The sequence below is a fragment of the Mizuhopecten yessoensis genome, unplaced genomic scaffold (genome assembly GCF_002113885.1).
Source record: "Mizuhopecten yessoensis strain PY_sf001 unplaced genomic scaffold, ASM211388v2 scaffold4231, whole genome shotgun sequence".
Taxonomy (NCBI): domain Eukaryota; kingdom Metazoa; phylum Mollusca; class Bivalvia; order Pectinida; family Pectinidae; genus Mizuhopecten; species Mizuhopecten yessoensis.
In genome coordinates, this window is record NW_018405441.1 from 333,122 (window position 1) to 350,266 (window position 17,145).

A 17,145-nucleotide genomic window follows, 5' to 3' on the forward strand; every position below is an offset into this window, starting at 1 on the left:
TATTCTGACAGGTAGTCCTCTGTATGTAGAGGGACACAAGACCCATTGTAGGTATGTGACACTCTGTTATTCTGACAGGTAGTCCTCTGTATGTAGAGGGACACAAGACCCATTGTAGGTATGTGACACTCTGTTATTCTGACAGGTAGTCCTCTGTATGTAGAGGGACACAAGACCCATTGTAGGTATGTGACACTCTGTTATTCTGACAGGTAGTCCTCTGTATGTAGAGGGACACAAGACCCATTGTAAGTATGTGACACTCTGTTATTCTGACAGGTAGTCCTCTGTAAACTAGAACACTGCCGCCATGCTCTAGTTTTAGAAAATGTGACCTTGACCTTGATATTTAAAATTTTTAAACCCCTAATGCATATATACATATCATGTCAAATTTCTGACAGATTGGATTTGGGATTCCGAAATAATCTTGAGGGACCAAAGTACGGTTGGACAGACAGTTAGATACAATTATTACTATAAGGCATCTGCGTCTCTGCTGCGAAGCCCTCAACACAGCAATCACAAATGACAGGGTATTTTAGATATGGCAAGGACAACATGACATAGACTGACAAAGTATGTTAGGGTTAGGAAAACAACACTCTGCAGCAGACATTTCTTCACAAAGAAAGACTTATATTTTATTAATTAGAATTTGCTACTGTGTGTTTTACAGGACCATCTAATAATGCAGCTTTTATCCATTTTGAACATCACACCTTATCTTTAAAGATTGTCTAGAATCTCTAAATGTTTGTGGAGAACACCTTATTCAAATGTAGTTTGTAAATTATGTTGTGTATGTGTTTAACTTGTCACCCCTGATATTTCATAATGAACAATGCTAACCTTTGAATTGGAAGAGTTCAAGTGTCTTCAGGGGTGAATGAGTTAAGTAAGATCAAAATTACTTACAAACAAACAGAAACCAATGGTAAGACCACTTCTTTGAAATACCAATTTTGTTAAAGAACAGCTGTCTATAAAGACCACCTGTCTATATATACCACCTGTCTATAAAGACCACCTGTCTGTAAAGCTAACTTAATATTTAAAACTTTCTGTCTCTTAAAGACCACCTGTCATGAAAGGCTTGCTTCAAGAAAAGCCATTCCTCAGGGTTACAACCATGACAAACAACAAACTACTGTTATATATTGTGATCGACAATCTACTGTTTTAAGTGACCACCTGTGTTTAGTGACCATCTGTGTAGAGTAAACACTTGTGTTTAGTGACCACCTGTGTTTAGTGACCACCTGTGATGAGTCACCATCATTTGACACCAATTGTCTGAAGACATCACCCCCTATTATGAGACACAATGTCTCGAGACATACCTTGTCATAAGACACTGCCTATCTTGTGATACTAGCATGAGACACCCTGTCTTGTGATACTATCATGAGACACCCTATCTTGTGCTACTAGCATGAGACACTCTGTCTTGTGATACTATCATGAGACACCCTATCTTGTGATACTATCATGAGACACCCTATCTTGTGATACTAGCATGAGACACCCTGTCTTGTGATACTATCATGAGATACACTATCTTGTGATACTATCATGAGACACCCTGTCTTGTGATACTAGCATGAGACACTCTGTCTTGTGATACTAGCATGAGACACTCTGTCTTGTGATACTATCATGAGACACCCTGTCTTGTGATACTATCATGATACACCCTGTCTTGTGATACTAGCATGAGACACTCTGTCTTGTGATACTAGCATGAGACATTCTGTCTTGTGATACTTTCATGAGACACCCTGTCTTGTGATACTATCATGAGACACCCTATCTTGTGATACTATCATGAGACACCCTATCTTGTGATACTATCATGAGACACCCAGTCTTGTGATACTATCATGAGACACTCTTGTGATACTACCATGAGACACTCTTGTGATACTATCATGAGACACTCTTGTGATACTATCATGAGACACCCTATCTTGTGATACTTTCATGAGACACCCTGTCTTGTGATACTATCATGAGACACCCTATCTTGTGATACTATCATGAGACACCCTATCTTGTGATACTATCATGAGACACCCAGTCTTGTGATACTATCATGAGACACTCTTGTGATACTACCATGAGACACTCTTGTGATACTATCATGAGACACTCTTGTGATACTATCATGAGACACCCTATCTTGTGATACTATCATGAGACACCCTGTCTTGTGATACTATCATGAGACACTCTGTCTTGTGATACTATCATGAGACACCCTGTCTTGAGTGACCACCTGTCTTGACAGACAATCTGAAGATAATAACCTATAATATGTTATACTGTTTCAAGAACACAAATCTTAGAGTACCCCAAGAAATCTCTTTATCAGAGTAAATACTTTTCTTTTAAGAAAAAACCTACAGATATGTTTTGAGTCATCAACATGCATCAGGGTTCCTCCAGAAATCTTTGTGTCTTCAGTAAAAACATGCTACATCAATGTTATTTATATACTAAGATATCTGAAACACCATCACCTTATCATTATTCCAGCATCTGCAGCAGGAATTTAATTTCCATTAAAAGCATGAGGCTGCCAGCAGTGACTAGGTAATGGCTATTACATCGACTCTCAGCCTGCTGTAGCTGAACAGACTGGGTTTTTATTAAATGTCTCACATGTGAAAATTTCTACAGACTTTTTAAGGAAATTTGCCAAATATTTAGTTGACTAGATAGCTTTGAAAGCTGATTATACTCTCTGGAGATTTCTGGTTAATCAATAGAAAAGCATGAATTTATAATTATAGTAATAACCGGTAACATACATTTCATGTCTTGTTGATACTCACTCTTTCTAATTTTCTCTAGAAAAGTTTGTTGTAATTTATGGGTTTTCTGAGGTAGATATATGAATATCTATTAATCCTACTAGAGAATACTTTAGTCCAGACTTCACATATTATGTATGATTAATCAGGTAAACAATTCAGACATGAAAATTGGAATCTTGTCCAGGTCTCAAATATCTGTCATTATGAATTCCTTAAGCGGTTGATGTATAACCATAGATTATCTGTAATGGACCATGACTCGGCTATTAGCCCACCCACATTTTACATATTCTACCTGTGATTTGTGTTAAAATTGAAACATGTAACTCCCTTAAGGATATACACTACATTGTACATTTTAACAGTCACTTTGTAACAGTACCAGTTATCTCCCTTTAAATGTATTAAATAGTATCATAAACTAACATAAATGTTATTAATTCAAGCAGTTTCATATACCTTTTATTTCACTAGTTAATTTACCAAGTCTAAATTTCCATTCATAAAAATTCTTATGAAGATTTCTTTGAGTGAAGCTCTTTTGGAAAGAGATAGATAAGTCAGACAGCATACACAGCCTAATTATGTAATATTATCATGTCACATCAACAATTACATGACACCAGTTTTGGGGCCACGGTGGCCAAGTGGTTAAGGCGTCTGACATTCTGCTACCACTAGCCCGCCACCACTGGGTCGCGAGTTTGAGGCCTAGATGTGGGGCAGTCGCCAGGTACCTGCCGTAGGTCGGTGGTTTTTCTCTGGGAACTCGGGCTTTCCTCCCCCACCAAAACCTGGCACATCCTTAAATGACCATAGCTGTTGATAGGACTTAAAACACAAACAAACCAAACCAAACATGACACCATGTTATTATTGAAAATAATGAGCTGGTAATCAGTAGGATATCACTTTAATTCACCCCTGACCTCTGTTAGATAGAAAAAGAGAAATCCAAAGTGAAAAAACTTTCTGATGTCATGAATATGACAGTCTGTTCTGAACAGCATGCTGACCTTGGTAAACATGTCCTAGCGATCACAACACTTGGACAAGTTTGTTGACATTTCACAGGGACACAGTATTTTGCTAATCCATATTACTTATTAATTTTTCAATGTGTAACAAATTGTATGTTCTTATACATCTTTCAAATCTAAATTGAACATTTCTAGAAGAGGCACAGACAGTAAGTGTGTCGTGAATTTGAGAGGATTGCCTTGTTAGCTGGTACCAATATCACCACAGTGTACCTCTAGATCTGTACACATAGGAATGTTATGATATCTCAGGAAAGCTGCCAAAATATAAAACATGAACTTTATTTTACCTTCAATTCCAAGTCCAGAATGCATTCCAGTCTCAGAGGAAGTCAACAAGTAGCATCATGTCTGCCCTACACAACACAGGCAGGGGGCTATAGATACAGGGGAATCAAGATTCTCCTATCCAAAGTCAGGAACAAGAAGTTCAGACACACAAATCTCCCCGCAGTCATGGATCATTTCTGCCCACAGTGATTACAGCCAATTCAGTGCTCTGATTGTACAAAAGGTCCCCATGGCCTGTGTGTCTGTTTTGGTCTGGCAACTAATTAAAATGATCCCTGAAGCATGCAATGCAATTAACTTAATCAATCTCTGTACTTGTTGTGTATAATCACAAGTTATACAGAATCCCCTGTCTATATCAACTATTGTAAACTCCAGAAACCTATAAGCATCCTTGCCAACTCTCCCTATTTAGGAAGGAAACTCCCAATTTTGGACCATTAAATTTAGTATTTTCAACCAGTGAATTAGTTAAACTATTCCTATATTCTAAGATCTAATGATTTCTCCTGACAGAACGACTCAGTGTTATTTTATGGGGTATTTTGTCTCTATGGGGTATAAATTAACCCACACTTTATTTAGGTTGTCATTTTGAGTATGCAGAATCTCCCCCATGCAAATAGTTAGCAAGTATGTCTAAGCGTAATTAAATCTCCCATTGTATATATCTATATGTGAACTAAAACTGTATAAATCAAAAAACGGTGTAAACCAGATTTTCTATTCATAAAGAACCACAGTCTGTACTATATTTTTATCAATGAACATGTGTTTAAAAAATCCTCTGTAAACCAGACTGTCTACTAAGAAGGTCCCACTATATTCTTTCTATGAACCTGTGTAACTTTAAAAACCTGTATAAACCTGATCCTTAATTCACTTAAGTGTTCTTATTCTGTGTTTTTACTTTAAGTATTAAAACAAAATTACCATCTTCACCATAATAACAATATCTTATTATCGAGGATAGACCAGACTATGAAAAGTTCTTTTTACACAACCAATAAGATTTTCTATGTGACGTTTTGGTGACTAGTATGATATGTACACTGTCACCTTCATAAGACAAATGACTAGTGAAGCGTATGCACACAAAGGTGTAAAATGTGTACGAGTTGTCCACAAAATCGATATGTACAATAGTGGTTATATATGTACCGAAATGACTCGATTCAGCTATGCTTTGTTTAATACTTGGTCATAGATGGGCGAGTGTCTTTGAGCCCCCTCATCTCGATTTAGAACTGGCCCACTGCAGCCAGATTAGAAACGAAGCAGTCGGAGTCCCAGATAAATAAATCGCCAATCACAGACCATGCCAAACAGAAAAACCATTTGATTGACTGGGATAGTTTTGGACAGAGAGACATTTTTGAAAAGCGGCAGATAAAGGAAGCCATCTGGATACGCCAAAGTGGGCCAGTTCTAAATCTAGATGATTTAGAAATAGAGGATAGACCAGTAAATTATTTTATCCAACTTTTAAAGCAGCAGTGAGACATCTCCAAAGATTATTATCTCTTTTAATTATACTTAAGTTCATAATTAAGTTACTTGAACATAACAATGCAGATATCAATGTAATATATTTATCAATTCATTGTAAATAGAACAAATATTAATAAAATGTGATTCATCCTCGACTTCACCCAAATTACACTTTTGGCAGTTTTTCATTACACTTCATATTATAATGCAACTTTATAGACTTACACTGTACCCTGCATTATAAACTGGTAACCACTTGAAGCAATGGCTGTAGCTATGTAGTAACCCCTATCCTGTATTATAACCTGGTAACCATTTGAAGCAATGGCTGTAGCTGTGTAGTAACCCTACCCTGTATTATAAACTGGTAACCACTTGAAGCAATGGCTGTAGCTTTGTAGTAACCCCTACCCTGTATTATAAACTGGTAACCACTTTAAGCAATGGCTGTAGCTATGTAGTAACCCCTATCCTGTATTATAACCTGCTAACCATTTGAAGCAATGGCTGTAGCTGTGTAGTAACCCTGCCCTGTATTATAAATTGGTAACCACTTGAAGCAATAGCTGTAGCTATGTAGTAACCCCTACCCTGTATTATAAACTGGTAACTACTTGAAGCAATGGCTGTAGCTGTGTAGTACCCCCTACCCTGTATTATAAACTGGTAACCACTTTAAGCAATGGCTGTAGCTATGTAGTAACCCCTATCCTGTATTATAACCTGCTAACCATTTGAAGCAATGGCTGTAGCTGTGTAGTAACCCCTACCCTGTATTATAAAGTGGCAACCACTTGAAGCAATGGCTGTAGCTATGTAGTAACCTTGAAGCAATGGCTGTCGCTGTGTAGTAACCCCTACCCTGTATTATAAAGTGGCAACCACTTGAAGCAATGGCTGTAGCTATGTATTAACCACTACCCTGTACTATAAACTGGTAACCACTTAAAGCAATGGCTGTAGCTATGTAGTAACCCTACACTGTATTATAAACTGGTAACCACTTGAAGCAAAGGCTGTAGCTATGTAGTAACCCCTACCCTGTACTATAAACTGGTAACCATTTGAAGCAATGGCTGTCGCTGTGTAGTAACCCCTACCCTGTATTATAAAGTGGCAACCACTTGAAGCAATGGCTGTAGCTATGTATTAACCCCTACCCTGTACTATAAACTGGTAACCACTTAAAGCAATGGCTGTAGCTGTGTAGTAACCCTACACTGTATTATAAACTGGTAACCATTCGAAGCAATGGCTGTAACTGTGTAGTAACCCTACCCTGTATTATAAACTGGTAACCACTTGAAGCAATGACTGTAGCTTTGTATTAACCCCTACCCTGTACTATAAACTGGTAACCACTTAAAGCAATGGCTGTAGCTGTGTAGTAACCCTACACTGTATTATAAACTGGTAACCACTTGAAGCAATGGCTGTAGCTATGTAGTAACCTCTACTCTGTATTATAAACTGGTAACCATTTGAAGCAATGGCTGTAGCTATGTAGTAACCCCTACCCTGTATTATAAGCTGGTAACCACTTGAAGCAATGGTGTAGCTATGTATTAGCCCCTACCCTGTATTATAAACTGGGAACCACTTGAAGCAATGGTGTAGGTATGTATTAACCCCTACCCTGTACTATAAACAGGTAACCACTTAAAGCAATGGCTGTAGCAGTGTAGTGACCCTACACTGTATTATAAACTGGTAACCACTTTAAGCAATGGTGTAGCTGTGTAGTACCCCTACCCTGTATTATAAACTGGTAACCACTTTAAGCAATGGTGTAGCTGTGTAGTAACCCTCCCCTGTATTATAAACTGGTTACCACTTGAGGCAATGGCTGTAGCTATGTAGTAACCTCTGCTCTGTATTATAAACTGGTAACCATTTGAAGCAATTGCTGTAGCTATGTAGTAACCTCTGCTCTGTATTATAAACTGGTAACCATTTGAGGCAATGGCTGTAGCTATGTAGTAACCTCTACTCTGTATTATAAACTGGTAACCATTCGAAGCAATGGCTGTAACTGTGTAGGAAGCCTACCCTGTATTATAAACTGGTTACCACTTGAAACAATGGCTGTAGCTATGTATTAACCTCTACCCTGTATTATAAACTGGTAACTACTTGAAGCAATGGCTGTCGCTGTGTAGTAACCCCTACCCTGTGTTATAAACTGGTTACCACTTGAAGCAGGGGCTGTAGCTATGTATTAACCCCTACCCCGTATTATAAACTGGTAACCACTTGAAGCTATGGTGTAGCTATGTATTAACCCCTACCCCGTATTATAAACTGGTAACCACTTGAAGCAATGGTGTAGCTGTGTAGTAACCCTACCCTGTATTATAAACTGGTTACCACTTGAAGCAATGGCTGTAGCTATGTATTAACCCCTACCCTGTATTATAAGCTGGTAACCACTTGAAGCAATGGCTGTAGCTATGTATTAACCTCTACCCTGTATTATAAACTGGTAACCACTTGAAGCAATGGCTGTAGCTATGTAGTAACCCCCACCCTGTATTATAAACTGGTAACCACTTGAAGCAATGGTTGTCGCTGTGTATTAACCCCTACCCTGTATTATAAACTGGTAACCATTTGAAGCAATGGCTGTCGCTGTGTAGTAACCCCTACCCTGTATTATAAACTGGTTACCACTTGAAGCAATGGCTGTAGCTATGTATTAACCCCTACTCTGTATTATAAACTGGTAACCACTTGAAGCAATGGCTGTAGCTATGTAGTAATCCCTACCCTGTATTATAAACTGGTAACCACTTGAAGCAATGGATGTAGCTATGTAGTAAGGAAGCATCAGAGGCTTTAAATGTGTATAACAAACAAGGTCAGATACTTACAAACTGTGTTTCATTAGCACTCCCCTTTAAAATGTTTAGGGCATTAAGGGTAATAGGTTTATTTCTAAGTGAAAATATTTTGAAAAAGAAAATTGAACTTACACAACACACTATATATAATTTATGGTAAATGTAGTATTTTGCCTGGATGGAGTGAAATTCAGCAAATTTAAAAGTTTTAAATATATGCAAAAATATGAACCAGAAAATGTATGCAATAAGATCATCTAAATGGTGCTGTTTGCTGGTTTCAGTAAAATCAAGCCTATTTAGCAGAAGATCGGTACCGGTCTGGCACCTTGATTCCTGGACCAAAGAACACTGATCATTTGGCAAACACTTTGACCGTTTTTAATATAGAGCACAGTTGATTCCTCCAGCTATAGTCAGAGTTGGTGTAATATGCTATCTGTCATCATATGTTATTTGTGAATATTTCTCAGAGTACTATGATCTATATAATAGAACCAAGAAACAATCAGAAATTGATTTATAATAACCACAAAAATTATACATTTATATAACAATAATTATTATTTATTGTCCAAATAGGGTTTCAAAAATCAACAAGTTCATAAAGTAACGATTTAAAAATATATAACACTTGACAGCTTTTTAAACTTTTTTTTTGGGGGGGTGGGGGGGGGGATATGAACAGCAACCAACACTTATCAAACACTTGTACATGTATATAAATAGATGGTTCATCACTCACAGATACAAGTATATAAATAGAGGGTTCATCACCTACATATACATGTTTATAAATAGATGGTTCATCACTCCCAGATACATGTATATAAATAGATTGTTCATCACCTACAGATACAAGTATATTAATAGATGGTTCATCACCTACATAGACCATACATGTATATAAATAGATGGCTCATCACCTACAGTTACAAGTATATAAATAGATGGTTCATCTCCTACAGATACATTTATATAAATAGATGGTTCATCCCCTACATATACCATACATGTATACAAATAGATGGTTCATCACCTACAGATCCATGTGTATAAATAGATGGTTCATCACTCGCAGATACATGTGTATAAATAGATTGTTCATCACTCACAGATACATTTATATAAATAGATCGTTCATCACCTACAGATACATGTTTATAAATAGATGGTTCATCACTCAGATACGTGGATATAGATATATGGTTCATCACTCACACATACCTGTATATAAATAGATGGTTCATCCCCTACATATACCATACATGTATACAAATAGATGGTTCATCACCTACAGATCCATGTGTATAAATAGATGGTTCATCCCCTACATATACCATACATGTATATAATTAGATGGTTCATCACCTACAGATCCATGTGTATAAATAGATGGTTCATCCCCTACAGATACATGTGTATAAATAGATTGTTCATCACTCACAGATACATTTATATAAATAGATCGTTCATCACCTACATATACCATACATGTATATAAATAGATGGCTCATCACCTACAGTTACAAGTATATAAATAGATGGTTCATCACTCAGATACGTTTATATAGATATATGGTTCATCACTCACACATACCTGTATATAAATAGATGGTTCATCTCCTACAGATACATTTATATAAATAGATGGTTCATCACTTACAGATACAGGTATATAAATAGATTGTTCATCACCTACAGATACAAGTAGATAAATAGATGGTTCATCACCTACAGATCCATGGATATAAATAGATGGTTCATCACCTTCAGATACATGTATATAAATAGATTGTTCATCACCTACAGATACAAGTATATAAATCGATGGTTCATCACCTACATATACCATACATGTATATAATTAGATGGTTCATCACCTACAGATCCATGGATATAAATAGATGGTTCATCACCCACAGATCCATGTATATAAATAGATTGTTCATCACTCACAGATACATTTATATAAATAGATCGTTCATCACCTACAGATACATGTATCTAAATAGATGGTTCATCACCTACAGATCCATGTGTATAAATAGATGGTTCAACCCCTACAGATACATGTATATAAATAAATGGTTCATCACCTACAGATACATGTTTATAAATAGATTGTTCATCACCTACAGATACAAGTATATAAATAGATGGTTCATCTCCTACAGATACATTTATATAAATAGATGGTTCATCCCCTACAGATACAAGTATATAAATCGATGGTTCATCACCTACATATACATGTTTATAAATAGATGGTTCATCACTCCCAGATACATGTATATAAATAGATCGTTCAACACCTACAGATACATGTATATAAATAAATGGTTCATCACTCACAGATACAAGTATATAAATAGATGGTTCATCTCCTACAGATACATGTTTATAAATAGATTGTTCATCACCTACAGATACATGTTTATAAATAGATGGTTCATCACCTACAGATTCATGTATATAAATAGATGGTTCATCCCCTACAGATACAAGTATATAAATCGATGGTTCATCACCTACATATACCATACATGTATATAATTAGATGGTTCATCACCTACAGATCCATGTGTATAAATAGATGGTTCATCACTCGCAGATACATGTGTATAAATAGATGGTTCATCCCCTACATATACCATACATGTATATAATTAGATGGTTCATCACCTACAGATCCATGGATATAAATAGATGGTTCATCACCTTCAGATACATGTGTATAAATAGATGGTTCATCACTCAGATACGTGTATATAGATATCTGGTCAATCCCTCACAGATACATGTATATAAATAGATTGTTCATCACCTACAGATACAAGTCTATAAATAGATGGTTCATCACCTTCAGATACATGTGTATAAATAGATGGTTCATCACTCCCAGATACATGTATATAAATAGATAGTTCATCACCTACAGATACATGTGTACAAATAGATGGATCATCACCTACAGATACATGTATTACCATACATGTATATAAATAGATGGCTCATCACCTACAGTTACAAGTATATAAATAGATGGTTCATCTCCTACAGAACCATGTATATAAATAGATGGTTCATCCCCTACATATACCATACATGTATACAAATAGATGGTTCATCACCTACATATACATGTTTATAAATAGATGGTTCATCACTCCCAGATACATGTATATAAATAGAAGGTTCATCACTCACAGATACATGTATATAATAGATGGTTCATCACTCACAGATACATGTGTATAAATAGATGGTTCATCACTCAGATACGTGTATATAGATATATGGTTCATCACTTACAGATACATGTATATAAATAGATGGTTCATCACCTACAGATACATGTATATAAATAGATGGTTCATCACTTGAGATACATGTATATAAATAGATGGTTCACCCCCTACAGATACATGTATATAAATAGATGGTTCATCACCTACAGATACATGTTTATAAATAGATGGTTCATCACCTACAGATACATGTGTATAAATAGATGGTTCATCACTCAGATACGTGTATATAGATATCTGGTCAATCCCTCACAGATACATGTATATAAATAGATGGTTCATCCCCTACAGATACATGCATATAGATAGATGGTTCCGGTCAGCTGGAAGGAGGGGCAGATAACGGCAATTCACAAAAAGGGGGATAAGAAAACGCCAGGGAACTATAGACCAGTAAGTCTCACCAGTATAATATGTAAAATCATGGAGAAAATTATTAGAACAAGAATAATGGACCACTTGGAGAAAAACGATTTATTAAATAAGCACCAATACGGGTTTGTCAAAGCAAGATCGACGGTACTACAACTACTAAAGGTCATTGATAACTGGACGGAATACTCGACCAAGGAGGATCAATCCAAACTTTGTATCTAGATTTCATGAAGGCATTTGATACTGTACCACATAAGCGCCTAATAGCTAAATTATATTCATACGGACTATCACCTGAAATTATAAATTGGGTGAAATGTTTTATATCAAATAGGAAACAAAGGGTATCAGTAAATGGCGAAGCATCAAAATGGATGGAAGTAACCAGTGGAATCCCTCAGGGCAGTGTCCTCAGACCATCATTGTTCGTGATATACATCAATGACCTACCAGAACTGATAAAATCATCAACATTTTTATTCGCGGATGACACTAAAATGTATAATCACAGCGAAAATATCAACCTACAGGAAGACCTGGACCAGCTCCAAAAATGGTCAGATACATGACTACTGAAATGCAAAGTACTTACCCTAGGAAAAAATATCAATACCGCGCCGCTATACTTGTATAAAGACACCGATGAAGGGAGAATCAAAGTCACACTAGAAAACATTAACAAAGAAAAGGATCTCGGAGTAATTACAGACAACAAACTTAAATTCACTGATCATACACATGAATCGGTCAACAAGGCAAATAGGATAATGGGGACAATAAGAAGAACATATACATATTTAGATGCAACAACTTTTTGTCTCTTGTATAAATCGCTCGTGAGACCACATCTGGAATACGGAGCATGCATTTGGAATCCATACCTTCAAAAGGACATTAACGAAATTGAAAATGTGCAGAGGAGAGCAACAAAACAGATACCAGGAATGAAAGAACTAAGTTATCAAGCCAGATTGAAGCTTGACTGGATAAGCACTGGGGAAAACCAGAATGCTTTTATAACCATGAAATTGATAATAACGAACTTATTAACTGTCGGGGTGTCAGCTTAGAGTTTGACGATACACCTGATCTGGATATATAGGCATATGCCTGCGTCCAGTACTATTATATATTTATATTATTATATAAATAGATGGTTCATCACCTTCAGATACATGTATGAATTCAGAGTGAATATAACTTAACTATGTTCTAAAGAATTTTCAAAAGTTTCTCCTTTTGAACTATAAATTTAAGAGGGAACTTACTTTTAACAATTTCAAATCTTGACGCCCTAGGGATGCATTTATTCTGGTTTGGTTGAATTACAATCACTGATTCTTGAGAAGTGGATTCAAACTTGACATTGACAGAAGACAGGGGATGTATATTACTCCTTGGTAAGGACACAATACAAAAGCAGAATGAAAAGTGAAAAATTATTTATCTGATGAGTTAACTATGTTTAGTCAAGGAACAAAGAATAATTTGTTTATTATGTCTAAAATAGGCAAGTGCCTGGAGAGAGCAGATCGTCGATGAAGTATATATAAGCCAAGGCTTTTGACTAAAGACACCATATCTACGTATTTCAGTGACACAAACAACAGTTCCATATTATTGGTAGGTACCCTCTACACTAGATTTGCTACACTTTCAGAACAAAATCACAATTTCACTGTTTAGAGACTACCATAAATAAAATCCAAAAAGTGGTCTCTTAGTACATAACAGGGTCAAATCACAATGAAATCACAACAATGGAGAAGATACTTAGACGGGCTTCTTAACACAGTCTATTTTAATGGAGGTGGTCACATGACCAGGCCTTTCTGTGCATGACCTTGCCTATGAATTGTTGACATCATGGGTAAAAAGTAACTAAATATGAAAAAAAAAGTTGATTTTGATTAAGTGATTTTTCTCTCTTTCACCAGTAAGATTAGTGGAAGAAATTTACACAAACATGACACTGACCTTGATTGGTGACCTTGACCGTTTCACTGTCTTGACATCTTCCAATAAAGGTTGTTCCCTAGACACAAAACCTCCCTACCTGTTGTGATAACAGGTATTACATAACAATATGACCTGCATAATACACCTGTTAGTATGGTGACCTACATATATCATCACCATGGTAATCTGTCAACTTACAATTGTGATGAGGTGTCCCAGGGTGGAGTACACAGGAGGGTTAAAGGGCGTTAGCACAACAGTCGTCCGGGCGCCACTAGAGGGCAGCACTGGACCTGCCTTCAGGGCAGGGGCTAGTACGGAGCCCGGGTAGGAGAGAGCAGAATGACACGATTCCATCTCTACCTTAGCAGAGGAAGACCGGGTTGTACCGGTGTTCTGCACACAACAGACTCTGGAGCTCTTCTGACGGAGATCAGCCTCCTCTCTATATATACTAGGAATGTCTGGCTCACCGCTATAGGGCTGACGGTGGGAGGTGGGGTGTACGGGGGAGGGGTGATCAACTGGTTATATCAACACAATACACGCACAGACATGTATCAACACTTGGAGATATATATACTTACTTTTTATCCTTCCGAGGAGTATAGAAATGATTTCAAATATTCTGTCAACGAAGATAACTAAACAGTATGACACATGGTACCATAATAATTCAATGTTTAAAAATATTTAAATATTTATATTTAATGTTTTGTTGAAAATTTGTGAGTTTCAGTTGTTGGGTTAATAGATAATTTTCCTCAGATAAGAAGATTCCAGTTTGTAGATTTTATCTCTGCATTCCTGTGTTAACACAGCCAGTCTAACTGACAGGCCAGATTATCAGGGTAATTAATCACTGATGGAGAACATGTTATTTTGTCATTTCTGTTAAGATGAAAAGAAACAGCTTGCTCCAATATTTCAAACCTGATTACCAATGCTCTACCTTTTTGCTATTTACTATCTTAGTCTCAACCTAATCTCAGTTTTTTTGGCTGTTTTCCCTTCAGTTTATTGCTCTTCTATCAAACAATTTACACCTACTTTAAATTTATGAAAAACTTAAGCATTAGAATTGTTCAATTATGTCTAACAAGTAAGGAACCATCACAGCAATTTCCATTTTGACCTACAAGTAAAGAACCATTACAAAAATTCCATTATATCTAACAAGTAAAGAACCATCACAGCAATATCCATTGTGTCTAACAAGAACCATTACAATGATTTCAATTTTGTCAACAGGATTATAACAATTACAATGATTTCCATTGTGTCTTCAAGTATAAAACCTTCACAAAAATTTCCATTGTGTCATCAAGTAAAGAATAGTCATAACAATAACTATTCTATCAAATTAAGAACCAATGTGATAAACAAGTTATGAACCATTAAATTGATTTTTATTTTAACAAAATTTTGTTAAAAATGTTCTCCATTGTGAAAACAAACAGTGTGTGTATGAATTGAAGTTGATGTACTGCAGGACAGGAGGAAAGAAAAGGGAAACTGAAATGTGACAAATGTGAGGAAGCAATAACAAATGAACAGAGAGTATAACAAGAACACAATGAATAGAACATAATCATCCGGTCACCGTGGAAATAGAGCCTAATCATCCGGTCACCGTGGAAATAGAACCTAATCATCCGGTCACCGTGGAAATAGAACAAAATCATCCGGTCACTGTGGAATGTGACCTAAGAAGATCAGATAAATTCCTCTTTTACCATGTACTACAACTTCAGAAAGTGTGCGAAAGGTGATGCACTTGAAATTGGAAAGTTGTGGAGAGGAAGTCACCAGCCAATCAGATTGAAGGAAAAGACATTGACTGCATGACCATGACCTTTGACAGGCCGATACCTATTTCTTACCAACATGACAATCTCATGGCATTTGGTGAATTTGGTGAAAGTAGAACAAAAGAGGCACCTATTTGAAAACCCATTTACAGTACCATGTGTCCATTTCGTCAAATAAACACTCATCAGTGGTATTCAAGGTCAAAAGGATGACAAATCCATATCTACAGTGTACTGAAATGTATGTCGAATTCAGTGGACAGGGAAAGGTGCCTAAAACAACTCTATTAACATTACACCTTTTGGCAACCAAATTAACAGATAATTTATTCCGAAACTAATGAACTATTTTGTGTAAACAATACCAGAATAGATTCCAGTAACAAGTCTAAGGCCAACCTTGAGGACTGATAGACCAACATGTAACAGCTAGCAACCATCAGCAGAATAAAACTGAAGGAATCAACCTAAAATGTCCTTGACCTTTGATGGAATGACCCATCTACTATGACCTCATTCAGGTTGGTGATGCTGAACTGCTGACTGACAGATACACAGACAGGATGACAACCAAACATGCTCACTGGAGGTAGCTAGCATATAAATGAAAAACACACCAAAACCACAATGAGAAACAGCCTAAATCAGACTCTTAATAAGAGAGCATCTGTTCACTTTTATCTAATCCCCCTACCCTGCCCTACCAGACCTACTCCTGAAGGCTCTTAATTATAGGAACATTACTAAGCTTTTATTTATTCCACCAACAGGTGAATTTTGTATATTTTTAGCGTCGGATGGCCATGGTAACTGAAATGTCAAAAGTGTGAAGATTACAGGAACAACAGGAACCAATAAAGCTGATCTGTTACAGACTAACTATCTACGTCAATCATAAAACATCTCAGTCTCACACAATTATAAAACAGATGGGTGCTGTAGAATCAGTTAATTTTGTGGGGTTAAAATTTCGGTTTTCAAAAACTGGTCTGTTTCAAGGACATTATATTTCGCTGATTTCTGATTTTGCCCTATTTATATCATACCAAATTTATGTATTCGTGGGGATTTAATTTTGTGGATTTTTGTTATCCACGAAATAAACAACATTTAATGTCCCACGAAAATTTATGATTTTACAGTAGTTAAGACACTGGAAAGTGCAAACAAGGGCACATTCAACTTCTCAAACAGGTCAACACAATTAT

The 17,145-nt window shown here is 36.4% G+C and overlaps 1 protein-coding gene across 6 annotated transcripts in view; it reads right to left on the reverse strand.

Annotated features, from left to right (window-relative positions):
- LOC110448738 (centrosomal protein of 290 kDa-like) overlaps nucleotides 1-17,145 on the reverse strand; it is a 155,083-nt gene that overhangs the window by 125,078 nt on the left and 12,860 nt on the right. For 3 of the 6 annotated variants that reach the window (XM_021495138.1, XM_021495139.1, XM_021495137.1), the window contains exon 1: nucleotides 14,325-14,569. The exons of 1 other annotated variant lie outside the window; for it this stretch is intronic. In XM_021495138.1, the coding sequence (XP_021350813.1) occupies nucleotides 14,325-14,483 (159 nt within the window). In that variant the 5' untranslated portion in view covers nucleotides 14,484-14,569. Of the gene's footprint in view, nucleotides 1-14,144; nucleotides 14,217-14,324; nucleotides 14,572-17,145 lie in introns of those variants that run through there. 2 more of the 6 variants (XM_021495143.1, XM_021495144.1) reach the window with 2 other exon arrangements.